At 48.7% G+C, this 26645-nt stretch overlaps 2 protein-coding genes across 2 annotated transcripts; one reads left to right on the top strand and one right to left on the bottom strand.

The window, feature by feature from the left end:
* The first annotated feature begins 4968 nt into the window (after nucleotides 1-4968).
* On the top strand, nucleotides 4969-14835 carry GSN (gelsolin). Its single transcript, XM_027649942.1, has 17 exons — nucleotides 4969-5184; nucleotides 6313-6514; nucleotides 7020-7174; nucleotides 8037-8198; nucleotides 8391-8540; nucleotides 8814-8903; nucleotides 9553-9685; nucleotides 9914-10002; nucleotides 10288-10503; nucleotides 11154-11287; nucleotides 12030-12120; nucleotides 12295-12465; nucleotides 13140-13314; nucleotides 13405-13529; nucleotides 13701-13778; nucleotides 14206-14266; nucleotides 14450-14835. Exons 1-17 carry the CDS (start codon nucleotides 5050-5052, stop codon nucleotides 14617-14619), a joined length of 2337 nt encoding a protein of 778 aa, XP_027505743.1. The 5' UTR covers nucleotides 4969-5049; the 3' UTR covers nucleotides 14620-14835.
* A 244-nt stretch (nucleotides 14836-15079) lies between these two features.
* STOM (stomatin) lies at nucleotides 15080-22617 on the bottom strand. Its single transcript, XM_027649943.1, has 6 exons — nucleotides 22490-22617; nucleotides 21561-21633; nucleotides 20599-20681; nucleotides 18188-18391; nucleotides 17591-17725; nucleotides 15080-16833 (listed from the first exon to the last, which is right to left on the bottom strand). The coding sequence occupies exons 1-6, from the start codon at nucleotides 22499-22501 to the stop codon at nucleotides 16639-16641; spliced, it is 702 nt and encodes a 233-aa protein (XP_027505744.1). The 5' UTR covers nucleotides 22502-22617; the 3' UTR covers nucleotides 15080-16638.
* Between the last annotated feature and the right edge of the window lie 4028 nt (nucleotides 22618-26645).

The raw sequence follows: 26645 nt of genomic DNA, 5'->3' as shown, positions 1-26645 counted from the left end.
TTTGAGAGCATGATTCAGCTCTCACGAATGCTCTCAAGGCAGGGCTCTGAAGTTGTGTTGTATCAGCTGATTGTATCTGGGTGTGTTCCCATGGGAGACCTTCATATCCTCCAGAGTTTCTCAGGTGTAAGTAAATGTTCTTCCCAATTTACAGCCCTGCAGCTGAGGAGAAACTCAGGCTTTTGTGTTGAAATTTTCACCTCTGTGCATCAACCAAGCCCTCTGTGTTTACTAAGTGGGTTCTATTCAAAAGGTAGAGACCAGAATAGAGCTGATGTGACTCATAGTGCAAACAAACAGCTGGAAAAAGTGAACAATACTCAAATCTTCTGGGCCTCTAGTTCACCAGAGTGGTTTGGTAGGAATTTTAACTTAACAAATGCAAAAAACCCCTGCTTGCCAGTTCACAGCTAATGCTGGGCTTCCTGTCCAGGGCTGTTGATCTGAGTTAGGCAACTCAGCTCAAATTCTTTTAGATTTGTGGCTGTGCCTGTTCAGATGTAGCTGCTGGGAATAACTGTGCTGCTCCTCAAATAGGAGCTGAAATAGTTTGTGGAGTCACCATGGCTGAGTGACTCCTGTGCCACTTTTTTCTTACCCCAAATAAGCTTTGTTTACTGGCTTCTTCAGGACATGGAAGGAAAGGAGTTGGGTTTAGTTTTGTGTGTGTTTGAATTCAAGGCTGCCTGGAGACTGAAAACCGAGCTAGTCTATGGGTTTAGGTATTTTTCAATGCCTGTCCCCTTGGTAACAAAGCTGAAGTGCCCCCAGAGTTGTTTTCAGTGGTTCACTGCAGTCAGTGATGTTATACCCTGCTTTGGCAGGGGGGCTGCAGGGACACACAAGGGTTTCCTTTCCAGCTTGCCCTGTCATTGCTGGGAATCCTGGGCTGAACCCTCTGCCTTTCTCCCTGTTCTGCAGCAAAATGTGCCGAGTTTTGACTGTCAGAACTTCAAGGATCCTGTGGTGCCACTCTCACAATCTTTGTAAATTCATCAGAGATTTTGTGGATCTGCAGAGGATCAGAGAAAAAGGAAATGGCTGTGTGGGCAGTCAGGCAGTGGAGATTCTGCTCAAAGTGCAGAAACAGCTAAACCTGGAGCAAGAAAATAACTTCATTTGTGGTTTTGTTTAATTGATATCTCCAGTGTCACAGTTTCAGACAGTGATCTGGAGAATGCAGCTCTTACTCTGGTGTTACTGTGGCAAGTACAACCTGTTGATTTCCTTGGATTGATTGTACCAGTAGGATTATACCCCTTTGCCTCTTGCAAAACACAAGGATTTAGGGTTTTCCTGTTGCTGCAGCAGAAATACAGCAGTGATTTACTTCTTCTGGCACTTGGTATCGGAGGCCTGGAATGCTGGGACACAAGGGAGGCTTTCTTTTCCTGAGGACATATATTGTTATTTCTTTGGAGCAGTTCGTATTCTCCAGGCAATGCTTGGCAAATAGAGGGACAGAGAGAGTGAGTTGGGTGGAAATGCAGCTATTTGCCCCCAAGATACAATCAGATGCATTTTTGCAGCATGACTGTAGGGTGGGTACAGACTCTACTAAGATTTACTGTTCTCCCCATACTTTAGAAATTCAGTCTGTGTTTGTGAGTTATTTTGATGCCACCCATTAAATGCTCTGCAAGTGCCACCCTTCACACCGTGCAGAAAGGCAGGAGTAGTTCCAGCAGTGAGCAGCAGCTCTGTGGTGTAACACTGTGTTGGCTGCAGCCCTTCCTGTGTGGGCTTTGTTTACACAGCAAATTCAGACAAATTATCTGAACCCGTCACCAGCAGAGCTGCAAATGAGCACAGCCACGTGGTGACCTCACTGCCACCACTTGTCTCAGCCTCCTTTAATCCAGCCAAGCTTTCCTGAGCAGCCCTGGGCAGGTAAGTGCTTGCTTTGTGTGTGTATTTTATCCAGGTGTGAATTGCCACCTAAAAAAACCCCCTTGCGCTCATTTTTCTCTTGTAAGTGGCCAGTTACTTAATAAAATGAAGGTTTTCTTTTCTGTCAGTATTGGATGATGTTGCTTTGTAGAAAGATAGTTTAGATACATCATGAGATGCTTTAGATGGTGGTAGGTGTGAAGGTGGGAGAGGATATTTGGTGTGGAGGAACCAGGCATTAATTATTCCCTCTAATGGACTTTGCAGTGTGACGAGGTAGAGTAAGAGATTCCAGGCTCTGTGTCCACAGCTTTTCCTGAAGGGAACAGGACATTTCTCTCAGTGTGGCTGTGCTGGGCCCTCTCTGAGCAGTGCAGAACTGGGCACTCCTTGGCAGAAACAAATTCAGAGGAAAGACAAAGGGCCCAAATGCTGCTGGAGTTGGTTTGTGAGGGAACAGGGGGGCTGTGACAGAGGAGGGGGAGGCACAGCCAGAGCTGAACGTGCAGGGCACAGAGGAAGGACTTGGGGAGGGAGGCAAAGAGAGCTGCTGATTGCAGGGTGGAAATAGGAGGTGTTTTGGGTTGGGTACCAGGAGAGACAACAACTGCCTCCAGATGAGAGGCAGGGGAAGCATCAGCAGCCAGGGCTTGCACACCCCCCCGGCAGGGAGGACACACAGCAGGGCCAGTGGCAGCTTTGGTGGCCTTTCCTCTGAAACCAGCAGCTTCCAGCCTCAGGGAAATCCCTGAGCACTGCCCTGGGGGAGCAGCCTCCAAACTCTGCCTTTGGTCTGCGGGCCAGGCACAGAGACTTGTGTTGTACCCAGTGCTGCAGTTTGTGCTGGGAGCACAGCAGGACACCCCTGGGGTTGTTTCTCAGCCAGGCTCCAGCACAGCCATTCCTGGGTAGCCCTGTCCTGGTTGTGTCACTGCACATCTGGAGCCCATAATAAGTTGTTGTCTTCCCCTGGTTGCTCAAATCACTGGATTTCTTCTCCCAAGTTCTTGTTTTTATCACTGCACAGCCAAGTGTCATTTAGCTGATCCATCTGTGCCGAAACCCTGTATTCCAAGATCTTTCCTTGTTTTCCTTAAATAACTTCCCTTTGCATAAGACCTTGGCCTTGCACAGCACCCTTTCTGGGACTGAGCTGGACAGTTTTAGTAAGAGCAGCTCTCACTGTGCCTGTTTTCCATGTCTCCATCAGGACATCCCTCTTGTAGGGCCCTGGTGATCTCAGCTGGCAAATGCCCTCAGTACAACGTCCAGAACACACATTTCTGGGGCTCCACTGAACAATGCAACATTTGCTGCCAGCAGTCATAAACCACACCAGCTGTTGGAGTAGATTCACACCTATTCCCTTCAGAAATGGCTCAGATTAATTCACTTTACAAAAGAACACTATTTATTCACTGCAACCCTCTTTCCCTCTTTTGCCTGTATTTACATTCTGCAGCTTGTTGGCAATGCAAGCTTGGATTAAAAAATGCCAAGTTAATTAGAAGACTAAATAAATTGTTTTTCAAAACTATCATGTATACATATATCTGCAGATTCCAGTACATCCTACAGTGGGATGTTAACAGAGAAGATGATCCTGGGTCTTTTCACCTTCAAAAAGTCTGTGAGGTTTGCCCAGCTGTGGCACTATACAGGTATTTAATTTATGAATAAAAAGCCCAAAGTATTTTTCCATTTGGAAAGGACCCATCTCTTTCTAATGTTATGCAACCCAGACATCTTGGTTTGGGTTCCCTGCAGCTGCCAAAGCCTTTCCCAGCTGCCTTCCTTGGAGTCAGGGTTCCAGCATGTTTTTCACTGGGTCTCGGACCTCTGACACTCTGAACTTCCTTCCCAGAGATCAGAAATACCATCAGCACTAACACATTGTTTTTATTGCCTGTGTCAGTCTTGAGAATTTCCAGTGAAACTTTTAAAGGTACATTGCCAAGGTGACATTTCCAAACAAAATGCATCAGCTCAGACAAGACAGAAACAGAGTGTTCTCCTCAGGGAGAAAAGAGAAAATATCCTCCTGGAGAGTGGAGAAAGCACAAAGTGGGGTCTGCTCTGTCCTTCGTGGAAGTTTTGTTGTGGAGTTTTGTGGCTGGAGAGTTTGGCCCCTTATTTAAGCATCCTCTGAGAGATTCTGGAAGTGGGAAGCTCCTCCTGTCAGGAATTCACCCCTGTTAAGAGCAGAAGTGAGCAGCAGCACACCTTGTGTGGCTGCTCTGTTCCTGGAGGGCCACAGGGAAAGTTTCCTGCCCAGTCTACTCACTACAAACGCTTGGAAAACGTGACAGATGGGTTTGCTGAGGTGGGAGATGGTTGGAGGAGTGATCTCTTCATTGGTGGCAGGTGGTTGGGATGCTACAATCAGCCAGGGTTGTAATTCCGTTGGACTGAGTAGGTTTGATGGCTTTGTGTTCCTGCACAGGGTGTTGCTACACCCTCAGAAATACTTGGTTGTGAAATGATTGAATGAGCTGTTGTTCTGTTGCCTCCCAAGCTCCAAACACCCTTTTGTGAGCACAGGAGCTGAAATCCATTGGCCCATCCCAAACCCCACAGTGTCACTGACAGGGGCACGTGTGGAAGTTACATTCGGGTGCAAAGCAGGGGCTGAACTTTGCATCTTGCTCCTCTTTCAAGTTCAGGGAGGTGAGGCCGTATTCCCTCCCCCCTCAGGTTGTTCAGATGAATCCTTTCAGTGCTTGTCTTCTCCAAAGTCCTTCCCTGCATCCAGTGCCAGCTGGAGCAGCCCTGCTGTTCCTCTGCATCCCATCAACTTCCCAGCTTTCAGCTGACAAAATGTTGCCTCTGTTGCCGATGTCTCTTAATTCCTTCCTCTCCCGTTGGCCTCGTGACAGGATATTTGGCTCGTTTGCCCCTCGCTGAGCCGTTGGTAATGGATAGCATATTGTCTGGAGCTGGAGCCTGCTGGGATTCAGCCTGAGTGGCTGAGGAGGCTCCGAGATTCCAAGAGCCCTGTTTGCACAAACACGTTCCGCCCCTGCACTGCCGAGGGGGTGGGTGTGTTTGTCCCTGATAAAAGATTGGCTTCTGCCCTTCATCTGCCCCAGCAGCAAGAGGAGGCAGCTGGGACTCCCCACAGCTTCTGCAGAGAGGGGAGAAGCCCATTTGCTCCTAGAAATGGGCAAAAAGGACTTCAATTATCTTTTCCTCACCATTTTCTGCACGATGGCTCTGAGGCTGAGCTGTGTCAGCTCCATGTCCATGGCAGGGCTGGGATATGTTGTTACAGCAGCTGTTGTGCTCTCAGCTGTGGTAAGTGATTAACATCCCAATTAAACCCTGGAAAACTTCTGGGTTTTAGGTACTTGTAAGAGTCCCACTGTCTTTTAACTCTCTGTTGGGGGTCTGTGTGGTTCTGAGGTGGGAGTTTGGGAGAAGCAGAGTTGGGCTGACTGGAATCACGGCGATGAAGTTCATTGTTCTCCATCTTTGACATCTGATTTCAGCCTAGGAATCACTGGTACCTAACTTGCTGTTTTGCTTTCTAGTTTGTAACATCCTTTATTTCTGCCTTGAAAGCTCAGCGTATTGTCCTTTTGTCCACCAGCTGCTGTGAACTGTCTTCTTTGTCAGAACACTGGATGCTTCTAATGGAATATTTGAATGTTTTCTTCCCTGTTACCTGATAGCACCCCAAGGCATGATGTGATCCATGGACAAACTTCACTGCCAATGCAATAGAAACATTCCATTTCCTTCCAGAATTACCAAAGGGAATTCTTTTATAATAGGGAAAAGTGTTGATGATGTTTGTTAAAGTAATGGATATTGCATAGTGTGAATATATTGCATAAGGATGGCAATAAACATATTAAACCAAAATTGCAATGTCCTTAGGACAGGATGTTGTGTAAATTACTGTCATTCCTACAAGGGACAAGTTACACAGAAGTTCTGAAGTAACTTGCCAGAACAGAAGAGTTTTGAGAAACCTGTTCATTACCTAAATCTGATGACATTCACAGCATTTTCCAGAAAGAGCTGGGTAAGATCACACTGTTTTTAGGAAACCTGTAAACAATGTTTGTGCAAGATGTGCAATGTGCAGTTAAAAGGGATTTGTTTCCGAGAGTCTGGAATGTCATGCAGCATTTATAGGAAAGGGAATTAGCCCTTCACTTATGTGCCATATTGAAAAGTTATAGATTGATAAGGAAAATATATAGATTAAAATCAAGAGAGATGGACAACAAACAAAGAAAATAGAGTCTAGGAAAGGGTAAGTCAGGAAGTGAAAATTAACAGTGATCAATGAGAGAGAAAGAAGGAATCTTTGCACTTGTTGCCTGGAACAGTAAGTTAAGGGGTCAGAAGCAATTTAATTTAAACACACCCTTCCCTGTATTCTGCACACTGAGCCCCATCCTCTGTCCCCCCCAGCCTGTCACCATGGTGGAACACGCCGAGTTCCTGAAGGCTGGCAAGGAGCCTGGCCTTCAGATTTGGAGAGTCGAGAAGTTTGACCTGGTCCCAGTGCCTAAAAACCTGTATGGAGACTTCTTCACAGGAGACTCCTACCTGGTGCTGAACACCATCAAACAGCGCAGCGGGAACCTGCAGTACGACCTGCACTTCTGGCTGGGTGAGTGAGGGGAGTGTCCTGGGAGCCCAGAGTGACCCCTGAGCCTCCCACTGCCCCTGCCCTAGCCATGGAATGCCACCCAAGGAGATAAAAAGCCCAGCTGGCAGCACAGGAGGTGCAGCTCGGGGTGGATGTAGCCCTGCTCACCTTCAATGTTTGCAGTGGTGCCTGCAGTAATGAGGAGGCCACCTCTGCTGCAACAGTGAGTAGGGCCACCTCTGCTCCTAAAAATACCTTCTCCTGATCAAGATGACACAGTAAGTCCCTGCTCTGCTGATGTTCACAGGAAGGACAGGATCTGAGGTGAAAGGGGTGGCTGAAATCCTTTCTGCCCCAAAGGGTGGAGGTCGGGTGTTACTCTCCTGACTCAGGGAGTGGGATTTTCCCGTCCTACCTGCCTGCTGCAGTAAATGTCACAGAGGGCCATGTCAAAGCTTTCCCCACATTCTGCAAAGCCCAGACCCTTTGGCAGCATCCCCCAAGCTGTTGGCTTTCCCTGTTTCAGGTGATGAGAGCTCCCAGGATGAGCGAGGGGCCGCTGCCATCTTCACGGTGCAGATGGACGATCACCTGCAGGGCAGGGCCGTGCAGCACCGCGAGGTGCAGGGCCACGAGTCCCCCACCTTCCTGGGCTACTTCAAATCCGGCATCAAGTACAAGGTGGGTGTTCACTGGGGCTTTGTGGCACCTCTGGGAATGGAGTTTGCAGCAAATGGCACCCTGCCCTCCTCCTGGGTCTCAGGAGAGTGAGAAGTGCCCTTTTTCCAGTTGCTTAAAACCTGTTCTCAGCCAGATGTTTTCAGTGAGTTGGAACAGGGTGGAGAACAGCAGATCCCAGTGGGAGAGATTTGGCTGAATTAATAACACACAAGAAAAGCCCCAGAAAATTTTAGGAATCGAGGTTTTGTTTTTCTTCGAGAAGCAGAGGAAAGAACAGTCCCAGGACACCTGGAATGAATTAAAAAAGCAGCAGAGTTGATGGGAAACGCCCACCCAGGAGATTTGACTTCTCCTCACTTGCATAGCAGTTTGACCTTCCTAGACTGTTTCTGTGCTGAACCCTCCTCCTCAGCATGTGCAGTGTTTTGGTAAAGCAGATGAACAGTAGTGGGAGTTTCTCTTCTCTGCCATCACAGTGAAGTGGGATAGAAGTGAAAACATGCAGTGAAGAGCAGTTGTGTCTGTAGGAGTCCAAAGGCACAAGGAAAGCAGTATCAGGCCAAATGCTTGCAAAGTGCCCACATTTCCTCACGTCTAAGACTTTCCTGGGCTTTCTGTCCTGCTTATTTCCCACTCATTTGTTGTTATTTTCATTCACTTGAATTTGGTTGTGCTTTTCTTGAGGATAAGTGACACGAGCTCTGTTGCCTGCATGGATAAGGAATTCCAAGTGTTTCTTTATCAGCAGAAAAGGTGAATCTTGAGGTTGGGATAACTTGTGGTAGGCAGGACATGTTACACACATGGAAATGCACTGTTCAACAGTCCCAATGTGAATCCTTGTCCCTGTGTTTTCCCTCAGGCTGGTGGTGTGGCTTCTGGCTTCAGACACGTGGTCCCCAACGAGGTCACTGTGCAGAGGCTGCTGCAGGTCAAAGGCAGGAGAACAGTGCGGGCCACGGAGGTCCCTGTGAGCTGGGACAGCTTCAACACAGGGGACTGTTTCATCCTGGACCTGGGCAGTGTGAGTACCATGGAAAAGGCAGGTCTGGCAGATTTCCAGAGGCAGGAGCTGTCCCAGAGTCATGGAAGGGTTTTTTTGCCCTGCTCTGGTGATGTCTGAAGCAGCCTGACGTTGTTCAGTCCCAGCCATCGAGTCCCATCCCATCCAGAAAGGGGGTTGTCACACTCTGACAGATTTTCCTCTTTCCCCCAGAACATCTTCCAATGGTGTGGCTCCAACAGCAACCGGCAGGAGCGGCTCAAGGCCACGGTGCTGGCCAAGGGCATCCGGGACAATGAGCGCAACGGCCGCGCCAAGGTCTACGTGTCCGAGGAGGGATCCGAGCGGGAGGAGATGCTCCAGGTCAGTCACTGCTCCAGTCTGTGCTGCAGGGGGAAGGGTGGTGTGTGGAAGGGTCGGTGGGATGGGTGGGCAGGCTCAGTGGTGTCTTTCCCTGTGAAGTGTCAGTGGTGTGATCACACAGCTCGGTGTGGACTCGGTTCTGTGCATCGCTGGGACATCAGGGTGTACTTACACTGTTGGTCTGGAATTTTTTCCTACTCGTTCCCTTGACTGGAGCATCTGGGAATGAAGGTCCCCTTGGACTGGCTGATAATGATTTTTCTCTCTCTCAAGGTCCTGGGACCAAAGCCCACTTTGCCACCAGGAGTTTCTGATGAGACCAAAACCGACACAGCCAACAGAAAGCTGGCCAAGCTCTACAAGGTAACGAGGTCCTGAAATAACACTGGGGAGAACAGAGTGCTCTTTGTTCACTTAGATGGGGCTGGAATAGCAGAGAGGAGTTGAGCTGGTCCCAGTCCTGCTCCTGCCTCACTCTGCTGTTGGCTTTTTATCAAGCTTTGTGTATGAGTCTTGGTTGCTCACACCACGTGTCCATGTGCTTTTGGTGTCCTTATCACCACTCTGGACTGTAGGGAGACAGTAATGATGGGGTGAATCTCTGCCAGAATGGTTTGTAATGTGGAACTTCATCCCTTAATCAGTACAGAAACTCAGATTACTAACCCCACTCCTTTCAGGGAGGCCTGTTCTCAGCTACCCTCCATCCTTAAGTGCAGTTGGTTGGCTGTAGAAGGTGTCTCTTGGCTGCCTTTGCACCAAGGATATTTACCACTTTGGACCAGTCTCTCTTTGGTCCCAGCAGTCCCTGCTTTGCTGGAAGCACGTGAATTCTTCAGAATAAGTGTTATGTTTTTGTCATGCTGTTTCTGTGTCAGAGGTATCCTGTTTGAAAACAATAGTTCCTGCAGAGCCAGTGCATTCAAATGTATTTCCCTTCCCCTGCCTGAGTTCTGAACTGGGGGGGGGAGCAGGGAGTGCCTTGTGTGACCTCTGTGCTGTGTTGTCACAGGTCTCCAATGGGGCTGGGAACATGGCAGTGTCCCTGGTGGCAGATGAGAACCCCTTCTCCCAGGCAGCCCTGAGCACAGACGACTGCTTCATCCTGGACCATGGCACAGATGGGAAGATCTTTGTTTGGAAAGGTACCAGAGACAACCAGGGAGAAAAGAGTTAATGCCATAAGTAGGAAGGCAGTTGTGTGTTCTCTCAGCCATCACAACAGGCACAAAAGAGATCAAACACTTGTCATTTGCTATTTGGCATCATTTATGTGGGAGGCCTGGCCCCTTCTACTGTTGCAAAAGGTACCTGGGGCAGTTTCTTCTTTGGGTAAAAAAAATTGACCTCTTTTCTCTCTGTTTTCATCAAAGGCAAAGGTGCCAACTCTGAGGAGAAGAAGGCAGCACTGAAAACAGCTTCTGAGTTCATTGACAAGATGGGTTACCCCAAACATACCCAGGTAAGGAGGTGCAGCCCTCCTGTGACCAAACCCAAGCATGGGGAACACTTCTCAACCTCACGGGCTGGGGACTCCACTCCTGGCCTTTCAGGGAGCTCCTGGTTTGGGTGATCTGCTTTTCTGCAGGGAGACACTGCAGTGGTGCTCCTGGGCTAACCCTGCCCTTAAAACAGCACTTCCCCCAGCACAGCTCATGTTCTTGTGTCAGACCTCTCTCCAAAGAGTGCAAAAGAGAAGGGGTAGATAAACCTTGGGGAGATGCTTCTAAAGGCTCATTCATTTCAGATCCAAGTCCTCCCTGAGAGTGGTGAGACACCTCTGTTCAAGCAATTCTTCAAGAACTGGCGGGACAAGGACCAGACAGAGGGGCTGGGCCAGGCCCACGTTTCTGGTCACGTTGCCAAGATCGAGCAGGTCCCTTTCGACGCGGCCACTCTGCACAGCTCCAGGGCCATGGCTGCCCAGCACGGCATGGAGGATGATGGCTCTGGCAAGAAACAGGTCAGCAGTGGCAGCACCCCTCTGGGGAGCTTCCCAAACTTCTCTTTGCCCCTCGGTGGCATTCCTGCAAGAGCAGTGGGACAAATGGAGGCCTGAGAGCCGTCTCAGCACTGAGCTTTTGTGAGCACTGGGGCAATGTTTAACACCAGAAATGCCAGCAGGGTCTGGTGGTGGTGATTCTGTTAATTCTGACCCCACAGTTTCCCAGCACTGAAATTCTCCCTCATTCCTCCTCCTCATGATTATTGTACCTGTTGCCATCACGTGTGTGGGGTGATTCTGTGGGAGCACCTGTCCCATCCACCCTGTGCCCGTACAGACAGGGCTGGAGGTGGGACTGAAAGGGCTGAGCGCCCTCCGGAGGTGCCGGCCAAGGTTTTTGGCTGTTCAAAAGTCCCGCGGGAAGCCTCGGAGCTCCCTTCCCTGGAGAGGGATGGGAATTGTCCCGGCGTCGGGTCCATGGCGCGGTCGGCCCTGGCCCGGCAGGGGGCGCTGCAGCCCCGCGAGCGCCGGGAGGAGGAATTTGGGGATGCGGGATTTGGGGATGCGAGGTTTGGGGAACGCGGGGTTTGGGGAATGAGGGATTTGGGGAACGCGAGAGCGGGAGAAGGGCTCGAACTGATGAGGCATCTCCGCTGCTCCCGCCCCAGATCTGGAGAATAGAAGGCTCCGAGAAGGTGCCAGTGAATCCCGCGACCTACGGGCAGTTCTACGGCGGGGACAGCTACATCATCCTGTACGACTATCAGCACGACGGCAGGAAGGGCCAGATCATCTACACCTGGTGAGGGAGCTCTGCTGCACGCCAGGTCTGCCTGGAAAACGGATCACTGCTGCTCCCCACTTACAGGGGAGCCTTGGGGGGTAATATTTCACCCTGGATAAGCATCCCTTGCGAACAAAACACTCCCCCAGAGGTGTGGGATGTTTCACTTGAAGTGGAACAATGAAGGGAATTCCTGTGCTAGCTTTTTTTAGCTTTCCTCCCACCCCCAGTAGTAGTTACTCCCTTCTTTGGATCAAGCTCTGCTGCGTTTTGCAGAGTTCCTACACCTTTGAGATCACTGTAAGGAACTTCTGATACTCTGTTATTGTGACTGGGAGAGTTCCCACCCCATGTTCTTATGGAGGAATTTTCCAGTCAGGCTCACAGGGGTGGTTTTGCTGCTCCTCAACAAGCAGAGGGCACAGGCAGAACCCCTGAGTGAACCCAGAAGGGACACAGCCTGCCCAGGGGCTGCACGTGTAACTCCTGATCCCAGTGCCAACAGCTGTGTTCTTAAACTGGCTGCTGGAAAGAACAGGAGACTGGGCTGGAGATCCTGCAGAATCTGTGCTGCTTATCTAGCAAAGGTTCCTGTCTCCCCCTGTAATCCCTGTGCTGCAACACAGGACAACCAATGTCTCCTTCCTGTTGAGTGAAGGTTTGGTAACACAGGTTTTCCTTAACTCCTCTGGATCTCTGTAAGCTGTGTGTGTGTCTGGAAGGGCTGAAAATAAAGCTGGAATTTGGCCTTGTCTCCCAGGCAGGGAGCTGACTCCACACAGGATGAGATTGCAACCTCTGCCTTCCTCACGGTGCAGCTGGATGAGGAGCTGGGAGGCAGCCCTGTGCAGGTAAAGGAACAAACACAACCCAGCAGAAACCAAACCCCAACTCTGTGGCAATAAATAATACCTATATTACAGTCCTGCCCCCAGCTGGGTGCCGTGTGAATATTCCAGCTGCAAAGGCCATTTCTGGTACCTCTTGTGCTGCTCCAAACTGACAGCACCTTTCTTTCTCTCCAGAAACGAGTTGTGCAAGGGAAGGAGCCACCTCACCTGATGAGCATGTTTGGGGGCAAGCCCTTGATTGTTTACAAGGGGGGAACCTCGAGGGAAGGAGGGCAGACGGCGCCTGCGGAAACGCGGCTCTTCCAGGTCCGATCCAGCACCTCCGGAGCCACCAGAGCTGTGGAGGTACGTGCAAGGGGGGGAACTCTGCTGTTGTTTGGACAGGCCCTGATGGGAACATGAACCCATGGAACAGGACTGGGCCATTGTGGCTTGTGCTGAGCCCATTGTGTGACAACAATGCTGAAGGCAGGAAGAGCTAAATTCCCATGGAACTTGTGCCAGGACACAGAGTCCCACTCCTCTGGAAGAAAATGCACACAAAACCCTGTGCAGCAAAACAGAGGTTGAATCTTAGTGAACAGGTCCAGGGGAGGTGAGGGCTCTGGTTTATGACTCCAGTAACTTCCCAAGTTTCCAGCTTCAAGATGGCCTGTCCTTGCTGACACAGAGGAGATGGTGTTAGTGACTGATTGGTGTCCCAGCAGGGAACTGCTCTGCCATGGGCTGCCCAGTGAGCTCCTGCATCTCCTGCCATGGCCATAGACTGGCAAAATGACAGAGCAGGCACTACATGTCCTGTGCACCTGTAGATCACAGAGAAACAGTTGTTTGTTCTTCCCATGTGGCAAGTCTAACTCATCACCTGGATACAGGGAACACACATTTACAGCCTTACACGCTCACAGGAGCCTCTTGTTTGCGGTTTATTCAACGATAGGTTCTGGTTTTATTTTGAACTAATGAGCTCTGGGTAGAGGATGGTTACATCTGACACCTGCAATGTTCCCTCTTTTCAGCTGGATCCTACTGCCAGTCAGCTGAACTCCAACGATGCCTTTGTCCTGAAGACTCCCTCTGCTGCCTACCTGTGGGTTGGCCAAGGAGCCAGCAACGCTGAGAAATCGGGAGCCCAGGAGCTGCTGAAGATCCTGGGAGCTCGCCCAGTACAGGTCTCTGAGGGCAGAGAGCCAGGTGAGGGGGTCACAGGGCAGCCTGAGTCAAACCATAACAACCCTGCTGTGGTTTCCATGAACAAGTGAAGCACCAGCCTCTCTCTTGCAGACAATTTCTGGGCAGCCCTGGGTGGGAAGGCCCCGTACCGCACCTCCCCCCGGCTCAAGGACAAGAAGATGGACGCCCACCCCCCTCGGCTCTTCGCCTGCTCCAACAAGAGCGGGCGCTTCACGGTGAGAGTCTGACATCAGTTACTTCAACACCCCCCTGCCAAGGCTGGGAGAACCTCAGTCTCAGCTGCTCTGAGCCATCAGTGTCACCCCTGCTCTTCCTTTGTGCTATTTCTCCTGTACAGGTAAAGTGGTGCTTGAAGCCTGTGCTCACCTTAACCCTCTGTTTTCCAGATTGAAGAAGTCCCTGGAGATCTGACTCAGGATGACCTGGCTACAGATGATGTGATGCTCCTCGACACGTGGGATCAGGTACCTCATGTTTACAGGGTGACAAGGGGAGCAAAGAACAAGCACAGAGTGGCTCTAGATCGAGGCCCGAATTACAAGAGCCAGCAGTGCTGTTGTTGTATAATAGACTGTGCTTAAATCAGCCACAGGGCAACTTACTGAGTTTTAATGTTTTATGTAAAAATGTTCAAACATCTGCTACTTTCCCCTGATGTTAAACTAGTGTAGAATTTGTTCATGGATCTACAATTTCTGTAGATAAAATGCAGGCAAAAAGCTTCTTAGATCAAGCGATGGCTTTGGTCTCACTGGGTCAACACCCCAGGGACACCTGACATGGGGATGTTCTGGGTCTGTGTCACCCTCTGGTCACTGAGACTTTGTCTAAATCACCCCTTCAGAAAGAGATTGTTGCTGAAATGATTTAATATGCATTTTTTTTCTTTAGGTCTTTGTATGGATTGGGCAAGATGCCCAAGAAGAGGAAAAGACTGAGGCACTGAAATCTGGTAATGTCACATTTTCCTCCCTGAACTCTCCCTTTCTCCCTTTCCCACTGTCTGCTCAGGAGGCAGGCAATCCACATCCTACAAACCACAGGGTGAAAACTTTTGGGGATTGGTTGGTTGGTTGGTTAAGTGGAGCAGCCATTTAGCCCCGATTCACTCAGTGAGGTTCCCTCCTCCCCCCAGCCAAGCGCTACATCGACACCGACCCCTCCAACCGCGACAAGAGGACCCCCGTGACCATCATCAAACAGGGCTTCGAGCCCCCCACCTTCTCTGGCTGGTTCCTGGGCTGGGATGACGACTACTGGGCTGTGGATCCCCTGCAGAGAGCGATGGCAGATGTGGATGTCTGAGAACAGCTTTGAGAGCAAAGGTTTGAGAGCGAGTCCAGTGCCTTCAATGCCTCCAAGAGCTCCTTCCTCCAGGATGCACATTAACGAGGGAATGATGTTAAATAGCCAATTAGCTGTGCAATAATTTCCAAAAACAATCATGACCAGTCATTGACCTTCCTCCTTGCTTTGATTATATTTAATACAATAAAGCTTGTGTGAAATATGGGAAGAACAGAAATGGTGGGGTTTGTTATGAAGAAGGAAACATTAAATAGCACCTACAAATCCCACCTTTGAACCTGCTCGAAAGGAACACACCTTAGAACCCAAAACCTTCTTTGTGCCATCTTGTGCACATGGACTTCTGACTAAAGAAATTATTTGGGGGGTTTTGGGACTGTTTTGCTTTCCCCTCACCAGAATTACGAGCATTTAAGACCCTGGTAAATTAACAGTGTTCAGCTCTTACAGACAGACACTCGTTAGTAAACAGCACATCTTTTATTCAGAGGAGAGCAAAAAGCACCTCGTGGTGTCAACAACAATTCACAGGGGCAACAATTCACCTGTGGCAGCACCAGCAGGAGTTACAGAGTCACCGTGTTCCCTAAGGACCCCCCTCTGAGCACAGCAGTGCTGATGAGCCCAGCTTTGGTAACTGATTCTCCCCCCTCCCACCCAAAAGTTAAGCTCAGCTTACATGAACTGCTGCACTGACAAACAGAGGAGTGTATTGCTTTGGTGCTGCAGAGGAAAAGGAAAGCTTTACAGCAAACAGGCAGGAAAGCACCAGCACTCAGGCATCTGCTGCCAGGGACAAAGGCACAGCTGAACAGGCCCTGCCTGTACTAAAACACCTGTAAACACAGAACTGAGCGTAGCAGAAAGGGGATAAACCCCAAGCTGTGAGGTTTATGCTGCCCAGTGTGAGAAGGGCACTTACAGCACTGATCTTGGCTTTTTGGTTTCATTGCCACCTCCCAGAAGTTCAAGGTGCCAGACTCAGTGCTGGTGGCAGCTTGAAGAGCCTCCCCCCCTCCAGACTCCAATTCTCCTCATTTCAGTCTGTAATTACATCTACTAAAGAGGTACAAAACATGAAGTTTAACAGCCAGCCAGGGTTGTGTGAGCTGAGGCTCACCTGCTTTGGGATGAAGTACAAGCCCTTAGTGACACAACAACCCCTCCAGGTGTGCACAGAGCAGCACCACCAGGTAAAGCACCCCTGTGTCCCAACAGGTGTATCAACAGTGCAGCATCTCTGTTAAACACCACCCTGCCCCACCAGTTACAGACATCTGACTTCTACAGAAAGAAGGCTTTAGACCTGGATAAAACGCAGTACTTTGGCTTTTAAAAATTCTTTTTAAGAGAAACAGATAAAGACAGACCCTTTTCAGTGCTTTAAAGCAGCATAACCCTACACAGACAGAGCCCTGTAACAACACCAGCCCAGCAGTGACCACAAGCATGTTGTATCCATAACCATGGCATGTTTGTGCTGTTCCTGGGGGGCAGAACAGATGGAAATTTCCACTAACGACTGTTTCTCATGAATGGGGACTGCATTAGAGAGCAGGAGCCTGATTTTCACAAGTCTCCAGGACAGTATTCTCACTCCTGCATCAACTTTTCCTTGTGTAAGGCAGAGAAGCAACCTGCTGACTCCATCACATACAGCTACACTCCAGGAGAATACAGTCAGGGCTGTTCCACTTCCCTTGCAGGGAATAATTCTCTTTCCAAATGTTGGATCATCTCTACCACAACTCCTTTTCTACACTACTCAAAAAGAGGTTTTGGGTTAGAGGTGCCCCATCCAGGACAGTTTGGATAATGCTTATTTAAGATCACAACCTGCTTGTACTCCTTCTGAGAGGCTTTCAACTTCAAATAATTGTAATTGTCCATATCCACAAACACTACACACAAGTTTTATAACAGTAAAACAAAAGGGGTTCCTCAGCAAACCCACATTGCCAACGCTGCCGGGAGCTGCACCAGGAGCGCGGTGCTGCCAAGGCGCTCCCACCCCACCTACTCCTTGAGGCGGAGGAGGCCCTGCAGGATGTTGATGGGCAGGGGGAAGACGATGGTGGAGTTCTTCTCGGCAGCGATGGTGGTCAGGGTCTGCAGGTAGCGCAGCTGCAGCGCCGCAGGAGACTCGGTGATCACCATGGAGGCCTCCTTGAGGGCGCGGGACGCGTTCATCTCCCCCTCGGCCGCGATCACCTGGCGCGGGGAGACACGGCACAGCCCTCAGTGGGACCAGAGCCACTGCCCCGCACTCTGCCCCCGGCCTGCCCTGGGCAGGTGTTTCACCAGGCTCCTGTTTGCTCTCCAGGCCCTTACTCCTGGTTTCCTCCCTTCTCCTGGTCTCCTCCCACCCCCAGAATGCCAGATCACAAAAGCTGGGTCTTTGAGCACAGGTCTCGAGAGTGCCACGGGAGTATTTGTTCTGCCTTCAAAAACCTCTGTGCTGCTTTCAGCACTGCCTCTCAAGAACAGCAGCACTCCCCCTGGACAGCTGAGAATACTTTCTCCTTAAAGCTGTATTTTTTTGTATCTACAAGGGCGAGAAGGAATTGAGTGTTCATTACTGGGGAAATACCTTTCTATTCTCTCCTTTTTTTAAGTTCTGAGTTCATCAGGGACAGAATTGTGGCCTTTCTGCACTGGGATATAAACATTTTCTGAGTATTTGTCAAGGACAGCTGGGTTGGAGATGGCCCTGTTTTAACAGGGAAGTTACTGGTGTGTGTCAGCACAGGCAAGTGCAGAGTCTCCTAGAGAGTCCTACTGCAAGGGCACAGTATTCTTTTAAACAGCAGAATAAATAATAATTAAGAAGTTATGAAGTAATGAAGCATCAAAATTAATATTTAACACAATCTGGCTGAGCACCTTCATCCTCCACATCACCACATCGAATTATTCATGAAGTAAAAACCAAACCCAACCAAGGCCACCTCCCTGCTGGTGTCCTTACCTTGGCTCTGGCCTCCCGGGCAGCCTCTGCCTCTGCAGCCATGGCCCTCTGCAGCTGCACAGGCAGCTTCACATCCTTGATCTCCACACGCTCCACCTTAATGCCCCAGTCATCTGTGGCCTCATCAAGCGTGGACTGCAGAAGGCAGGACAGGTAAGTTAAGCCACACACCCCACTCAACTCATTTGGTTTAATTGGTCATTCTTCAAATGTGGGCATTAGTTTATCTCAGAATTCTTGGGCTTTAAGGGCTTTAGTACTTGTATTATGATTTGATAATTATAAGAGCATAACTGTTCTAAGCTCACAAAAAAGCCCAGAGCTGGATTAATGTATTCAAGGAATTCTGGGGTATAATTTCTGTCAACAGCAAGAACTGACACAACGATCCAGGGAAGGCCTCCCCTCCTGTGTCCCTCATTCCCACTGGTCCATTACTGCTTTAGTCCCTCGTTTTTATTTTAGAGTGTCATCCCAAGAAATCTTGAACAGGGCTTTGCCTAAAGCCCCAAACCACACCTTGGCTATTCACTTAGAGGTACAATAAATCCTCTCCTGTAGGTTCTCCCTGGGATTGCTGCTCCCCAGAGCTCGTACCTGCATGCATTGTGCAATCTCCTCCCGGTCAGAGAGGATCTCAGACAGGTTCTTGGTGCCCAGGACATTCCTCAGGGTGGTCTGTGCCAGCAGGCGGGTGGCAGAGTCGGCGTTGGTGATGTTTGCCACGGCCAGGGTGGCGTTCTGGACCCGGTAATAAACCACCCCGTCCACGTTCACCGTCACCGAGTCCTTGGTCAGGATCTGCACAGCAGAGAACACTCAGTAAATACAAGGTTAATTATTAGGATAATTACCTATTTGTTGTACTAGACCAACTCCTGGTTTTCCAGAGTAAATTAGTTTTTCCACTGTCTTGAAAACAAAAGTCCTTGTGCACATTTGCTGCATGTGAACATGTCCCAGTGCTCGTGAACCTTCCAGTACAGCCCTGCAAAGCTGAGACTAAATATGGGATTAGAACACTTCTCAGTGAAAACTACATTCCCTTAGCTTTGCCATAATGTTATTTTTAACTCATTTCTTTGAATTCACAGTCATACCATCAAGTCATCCCAGGAAAAGGCAAAAAAGGCAGAAATTCTTTACCCTGAAACACAACTTCACCTGGGAAGGTTTAACCAGTGACTCTGGACCTGGCAATGGATCATCCCCAGGTAGGTCCCTGTGCTGCAGTTTGTGAAGGTTTAAGCAGAGCTGTGTGAGAGGCAGCCTGGCCACAGGGAGGGTGGGCTGAGGTGCAAACTGAGACATTTGGTGCAGAAGGGGGTCTGTGCACAGGGAACTCAGGGAACCAGAGCCATCCCAGAGCTAATCCAGGGAAGTACTGGAGTACAGAATTGGATTTGCCTGTCCCAGTGGCCTGATGTGTTCCAGCTGATGGGGGTCACCTTTACTTCCACATTTAATCAGAATTAGCTCTGTTATTATCCAGCAGTTCATTGTCCTTGGAGGTACTTCTGGTGGAAATGCCACCTTTGCTACTTAAATGAGTACCTGGTGATTTCCAGACAAGCTGCAGAGGAGATCCAAGGTGTGAACATCCTCTGAGCTTGAGTCAAGTGAAACACTGACTGAAGCACTGGGATGTTAAGTGGAGGATGTACTTGCACAGATAAAGACAGGTATATTTGAAGGTTTGGAACAGGGTACCCTAGAAAGATGCATTGATATTAATTCCACTTTAAAGGTAAGTTAAAAAGAATTGCAGGATGCTGCAGGAACGTGGGAAGGGGTGTCCTCATTCCATGTCAGACAGTTCCTATTATGTTATTTGATGAGGGAGGGATGTGTGAATGACCCAACCTTCAAGACTTACCTGCTCTGCCCCTTCCCAAACCACCTCTTTCAGCAGGCTTTCCACAACAGCACAAGCTAAAGAATGAGCATCACACACAGAAATCATGCTGAACACATAAAAATGTGCCTCTACCTACAGAACACAAACCTAAATCCATAAGCATAATTTAATCAAGTCAAAACAAAAACTGGATTACTGATGGCTTCACTAATGGCACATCAGCAGCTACAGGCACATTCTGCCTGCCAGTGATTAGGTTTCTCCCAATTACCCTTTAGAGTGCACCAGGACAGCTGCCATTTGTCTCAATCCACAACTAACAATGTGCAACAAGCCAAGGAGCAAATCTGACAGGAAACAGATGCCCCAGACAGGCTGCATCAACCATCTCTGCTTGAAAAACAGGCCAGATACATGAGGGATACAGTTGTAACCATTGAGATACAATTGTTCACTAACTCATTTCTTAGAGGGCCAGTTGGTTTCTGTTCCTCTGTTACCCCTGGAGTTGGCAGCCTGAGTTCAGCTGGGTTAATGCTGCACACACTCTGCTGCACAATGAGGAGGGCGAAGGAAAAACAGACTAGAAATTAAAGTAATTTTTTTTGTTCTTTTGCACCTTCAAGCTGAAAGGCATCAGATGCCATGAGGTGTGGTACCTCCTTCACCGTGTTCCTGTGCAGGGCAGGGCACAGAAACCCCAAAGTGAGCTGACCCCTCATTCCTCTGAGTTGCTATAAATAGCATTTGATGTATGGACCAGTTTCACCCCAATATTTTAGCTGGTTCATACATCTAGATAAATTGGCACAGGACACGTCACTGCTGCATCTGGAAACCTTCCAGATTTCACAGAAGCAATTAGGGAATGTTGTATGAAGCCCAGCAGCCCTCCCTCCAAAGCCCTCCCTCCCAGCTCTCCGGCATATTAAATTATCTCATTTGGTCCTCAGAGGGCAGAATCACTTGTTTTCCTTCAGTGCCCTTCTCCTACTGGATGACATTTCCAAAGGATATGTGTCTTCTTCACAACACATTGGAGCTGCACAACAAATCTCTGTTTAAACTACATGTTACCCAATCCTGAGAGGGGACAAGGAAAAAGAGAGTGCACAAAATTCTGTCAGTGCTTTATCAGACACAAACTCACCTCCTGGGGAGGAATGTCGAAAGAGATGGTTCTCATATCAACCTTGATGAAGCTGTCTGTGCAGGGCAGGACAAAAAACAAACCTGTACCAAAAAATCCATTCAAGAAGATGTGAAAATGGGTCATTAAAGTGGAGGAAACTTGCTACTGAAATAAGCTGAAATCCAAGCACTGAGGCTGTGCAGCTCTTGTCATGGCTTCCAAAGCAGGGTAAGGCTTTCAAAAACACATGTGGAGAAATTCAAGTTATCCAGGTATCACTTATTTAGAGATTTTTAACATTTGGGAAAAAGACCCCAAAACTGTTAACAGCTACTTTTAAAAATGCCCCCCCCCCCCCCCCAACAGAATTACTTGTGGGGCTTAATTCTGGCAAGCAGAAGGTATCAACCTCCTTTTGTTCACTGATCATTGAAATGTGGAATATTGAAAAACCTGGGTGAAATGAAGGAAGAAGCTCTGGCCCCTTTCTGTCACTCAGGGCAGCAAGAGCAACAGCTGAAAGCAACATTCTTGCAGGTCCCAGAGCTTCTAACACACAGAGGCAACTTTTCAAAGCCATCAAATACTTTAATGGCTTCTGTCAGTTTTGAAGGGCATCAAGGCTCTCAGACCAACTGGGTTTTAAGTGATAGATCAAACTTCTTTTTTCAAATACGTTTGATGCCATTATTCCTCCCTTTCTATTCAGTGCCTCTGACTCCACCTGCACACCACACATTACCAAAGCAGAGCTGGGCAAGGCTCACAGCTAATTAGTTTGCTGCCTTCTGCATATAAAGGATGAATCACAGAACACTCGGAGCGGGAAGGGACCCACGAGTCCAATTGCTGTTGTAACACATCCTCTTACTGGAAGTTACAGAATTCTTGAGAAATCCATTCACCATCTACTGCAATGCCTCTACAGAGCTCTTGCTTTGCCAATGACTAATTCAAAGAAACTGCCTCCCAGGACATACCTGGGCCCTTTGCTCCCCCTTTCAGGATGCGTCCAAGGCGGAATATGATGGCTCGCTCGTATTCCTTTATGATCTGCAACAGATTGGGGGGGTCGTGCCAGGGTTTCCAGAAGCCACATGATGGATTCCAAACTATCACACATCAGCCTAAGACAATCTTGACACTCATATTTAACACATTTCTCAACTGGCTGCTCTTGAGAATTTTAGCCTAAACTTTATTGGCAAAGAGCAAAAGGAAAAATCGGGACAATATTCCACAAGAAATGCTCTTCAGAGTGTCACCAGGATGTCACCTGAGCAGGTCCAGGCACCAGCAGCTGCCATCAGGAATATCCTGGCAACAACACAACGAAGGGCAGTACTTGTGACCCAGCAGGGATTTTTCCAGCTCCAGTTCTGATGCTGTACATCAGCCAAACCAGGAGGAAATAACTCCTCCTGCCTGGGAACTGGAAACATCAAGCTCAAAGTGATCACAGATGACACACAGTGTCTTCAAATGTCTCACACACAGCCACAGCTATGTACATACTGACATATTTATAATTCCATACTTCATACTTAGACATAGGCATATCTCCTTAAAAAAAGTAAAAATCAAAGTATCAGTCCTCCAAGAGTAATTATGGGTTCTTGCAATTATTCTGATCTCCCAAATTAGCTCATGTGCTAATGACAACTGGGCAGATGTGGCAAAGAGGTCAATGCAGGAATTATTTTGACAAAATATTGTTAACAGCACTTTTATTTTGGTGTGAAGATGAATGCACTGAAGAGCTGGGTCTGCTACACACTGTCTGCTACAGTTCAAGAAAGAGCAGAGTGGGATTAATTTGGGTTGAAAATGAGTAACTCAAACTGAGAACAATAATAACCACTCTGCATTGCTTGAAGCTTTAATCCAACTTAGCAGTGAACAATTTTACCTTTATGCACATCCAGATGGATATGGGAAATGTAAGAACAGTGAAAACCAGCGAGGTGATCACCAGGATCCATCCACACACACCAATGCCATCACTATCCTCTGCAGGAAAAGAGCAGAAATGTTCAGATTTTTAAAACCAAGAGTGCCTGTGAAAGAAAGTGCATAAATTGGATATTTATGTTGAATATTCCTTGAAATAAGCCACTATTAGCACCACTCCTCTGGCCAAGTGCATTCTGCTTAGATAAGAAGTCAAATTGAAAGCCAGATTTTGCTTTCATTTTCACTAGTCTCTAGAAGTTGTGCAAGACACATCCTGAGGGCAGGATGTGGTCCAAGTAGCATTTATGCAGAATTAAGGATGCCAACATTTCAGTGGCAGCTCTCAAATGCCTCCCTTTTCCCCAGTTTTTTGCCAGTGAAGTGGCCAACAGGCAGCAGTGGAAATCCTGTTCTTTTGTTGTCTAAGAAATCAGAGGAACACTCGCTCAGGAGTGAAATGAAGTCCCCCAGAGCCTGCCCAGTGCCTGCACACTCAGAGTCTGGGTTATGTCCCAGCTGTCACAGGGGGCTGAGAAACCCCCCCCTCTCCCCTGGGGTATCCTGTGGGTGGGGTAAGAGCAGTGTAACATTAACAGGATGTGAAAGGAAGTCTCTGGGAAGAATGTCCTGGCCAGAGACTCCTTGTACAAGAGTCAGGAGAGACACCAACTGAGGGATCTCTGGAGTCAAATAACGAGCTGGTGGGTTCAGGAGCTGCACAGCTAAACCCAGCACTGCCCCCTGATTAGACAGGGACACGCTGGAGGCACTCACAGGGGACAGGAAGTTTCTTATCCTGCCAGCCAAGACTCCCAAGGGGCTGCCAGGAGCCCTCTGCCAGGCAGGGATATCCCAGGAGGAAACGGAGCACTCGCCACCACCACGTTCCTACTGTGCAGATACTGAATTTCATCCTCCTCACCAGAAGTACAAAATGCCAGGAGGCACCACAGAGCTTAGAAAAACACTGCAGTCTTGTTATCTACTGCACTGCCTTCAGCAGCTTGCTTAGAAAGAAACTGAAATAAAGAATCCAGAAGTTTTTGTTTACCTCTGCCTGGAATCATACACTGAGTTGTCTTCTGTGGTCTCCACACCCCCCCACAGTTCAACAAAACTGGTCAGTTATTCACAGTAAATCTCTGAGTCTCTCCCCACACCTGTTATCTTAAAGCAGAACCCATTTTGTTATAAAGCAAAATCTTGATTTTGACAAATGTCCCTCGACTTTAACACCCAGGCAGACGAGTAAGGACTTCACTGTGCCCACAGGGGACCTGGGCATTAGCAGCGTGTGCCTGGCATGGAGAGGGGAGTGAGGCAGAGCAGCCACGAGATATCACGGATCCTGAAAGTGAGGGAGAGCAAAGATAGTAAGGAACTTGCAAGTTTAGAACCTCAGTATTTGACTAAAGTCACAAAAGTCAGCAAAATAACCAAAGCAGGAAGTTTCCAGTCCTCTTTCTCACTGATGTGGGTCTCAGAGCTACCCCAGCATTTCCAGTACAATGGAATATGGAAGTGGTGGAGAATAATCAGGTTTTGTCTCACACAGTATCCTGAACTTTATGAAGTTTCTCAAAGCTCCTGAAGCCAGGCTGGGCCTCTTATCTGTCATTTGTGTCCCTGTCACACATCAGCACAATAACCCTCAAGCACGTGTCAGATCATTTTAAAGGCACCTAAAGGTACCCCGAGGGTTTATTGTTACACAGTGCAAACACCAGATTCCAGCAGGAATTTCCAGGGAATGCATTACCCACACAGATCCCTTTCAAGCAGCTGTAAGCATTAAGCAACATCTGTAAAGTCCTTAGTGAAGGGAACATCACCTTTCATTTGGCAACAAGGTATTAAGTCAGCCTAAAGCCATAACAAGTATTCACAGTCCACTGGGGAGGAGGAATAGTCTCCCTTTCTCTTTTAGGATTATCAAGGTTGGAAAAGAACCCCAAGATTATGGAGTCCAACCTTTTACTTAACAACTTTTATAAACCTAAAGGAGCTGAGTTCTTTAGTTCTCTCCAGTTTAACATCAAGTCTTGGCCACCAACCATCCACTTGCTCTACAGAACTACAGCATGGGAAAAAAAAATATCCATTGGCTTCCCTGTTGAACATGAGGGTAAAAGTCACACAGTAAGTAATGTAAAATTTCCAGACTGAATAAGCTTTATTTGGCACCAGTGTGCCATGATGGGCTGTATTTCACAATACAAGTGAGAGAGATGCTGTCTTGTGGGAAACCATATGAAATACAAGAAACATGTTTGGCATCTGTGGAATGAGCTTCCTTATTGCTGTTATTGAACCACCCCGCTCATGGGACTTGGAAAACTTCATCAATAGGCAATTCCTGCCCGATTTCTCATTGCCCCTGGATCCTGAGAGCAGCCAGTGCAAAGCAGGGCAATGGGGCTGACAGAGGTGGTGCAGGGGTAACACTGCACCTCTTGCAGGTCGTGTCTACCCCTGCCCACCCCACATGCTGCAAAAATACATTTTGCCCCACACTAAGTGTTGGCTGACAGCATCTCCAACCATGCCCCTGGAATTTCTTCCTGAGTTAAAATGCTGGGAAGCCCACAGCTCGGATTTATAGCCTGCTGTGGTGTGCAAACCAAGGCAACCAATAAAGAGCAAAAATTATTGAGCAACCTCTTTAAGAGATAAACCACAAGGAGAAAGAATATTAAAAAAAAATTAATTGAATCAGCCTTCAACGCCTTTAATGCTGACGGGAACAGTCACCGTTACTTTTGCAAGGAATTATCACTTGGATCATCAAACAGTATTAAGAATTTATAACATACACTGAGTGCTGGAGGCTGAGAGGGCAGGGGAAAGTTCTCATGACTGCCTGAGGTGTGGCTCACCCTCTGGTCCTGATTTACTTCTCCTGCAAAGACTCCACAATCCAAAGGAGCCCATCACTGTCCACAGAGAGGTATTAATAACTAAAATAGTTATAGCATGAAATGCAGACCCTCTCCCAGGATACCAGCACTAACATGTGCCATTAGGCACGAGGCCCAAACAGGTCTACAGTTATTTATACAACAACTCAGATTACCCAGCCAAAGGCTTCCTATACAAAGCCATCTTATATTTCCTTCTCCGGTTGCAAATGAGAAAACTATAAAATAAATCATGACTTTTCCGTTGCCTGAACAATGGAAGTAACAGGAAAACAGTCCAGCTTCCAGTGACTGAAACTGGAGTCAGCTCTGTGATTTCAATGCATCATCTCCAAACCCCCCTGACCTGGGTTCCACTCACACCCACTGACTGCAAGGCCAAACCCCACTTCAATAACGACACCAAGAACTAAAAATTAACTACAACTTCACTGCCCCACCTGAGGAAATATAAGTGACTTCTCCCACTCTCTCCTGCCGCATCTTTAGAACCTTGTGCTGCAGTGAGCAGCACCGGTGCTGTCAGCAGCCAGTCCCCAAACTCTGCCCGTTCCCATTTACTGGTGCAGCGCCCCGGGGGTTACTCATGGTGACCCCGCTCGTCACTATTTGCGTAGCTTTCCCCTCAGTGATCCGAGTTACTGCACGGGAAAGGAAATCACAAAAACCACGAGCTGCGCCACCGGGGTGATGCTCCCACACCTCCCCGGGGGCGGTTTGTGGGATCGAGAGGCGACGAAACTGCCGAGAACCAACACCTGCGGGAATCACACCCCGTTGGGGATGGGGGGGGGCCTCCCGTGAGCCGGGGATGGGGGATCAGACCCTCCGTGAGCCAGAGATGGGGGATCAGACCCCCCTATTAACTGCGGCTGGGGGTTCATTCCCCCGTTAGCCGAGTCTAGGGGCTCAGTACTCCCCGTTATCCGGGGGCTGGGGCCGGTCAGACCCCTCGGCGCTCGGGGCTGAAGGAAACGGCGGCCGCCCGGCAGGCGAAGGCACGACCGCTCCTCGCTCCTCCCGGCGGGCTGAACTCTGCCGAACGATCTTCAAACTTTCCTTCTAAATAAGGACTAAATAAGACAATCGCTGGATAGTAACTGGAACCGAAACAATACAAAAAAAACCCAAAATCGGAGTGACAGACACGAGGGCGCCCCGCGCTCGGAGCGGCCGCTGAGGGGCCGTTTGGGG

Source organism: Corapipo altera, unplaced genomic scaffold (genome assembly GCF_003945725.1).
Source record: "Corapipo altera isolate COAL_440 unplaced genomic scaffold, ASM394572v1 268, whole genome shotgun sequence".
NCBI classification, from domain to species: domain Eukaryota; kingdom Metazoa; phylum Chordata; class Aves; order Passeriformes; family Pipridae; genus Corapipo; species Corapipo altera.
The sequence above is the reverse complement of the archived record's forward strand: the minus strand, read 5'-3'. Positions and strand labels throughout refer to the sequence as shown.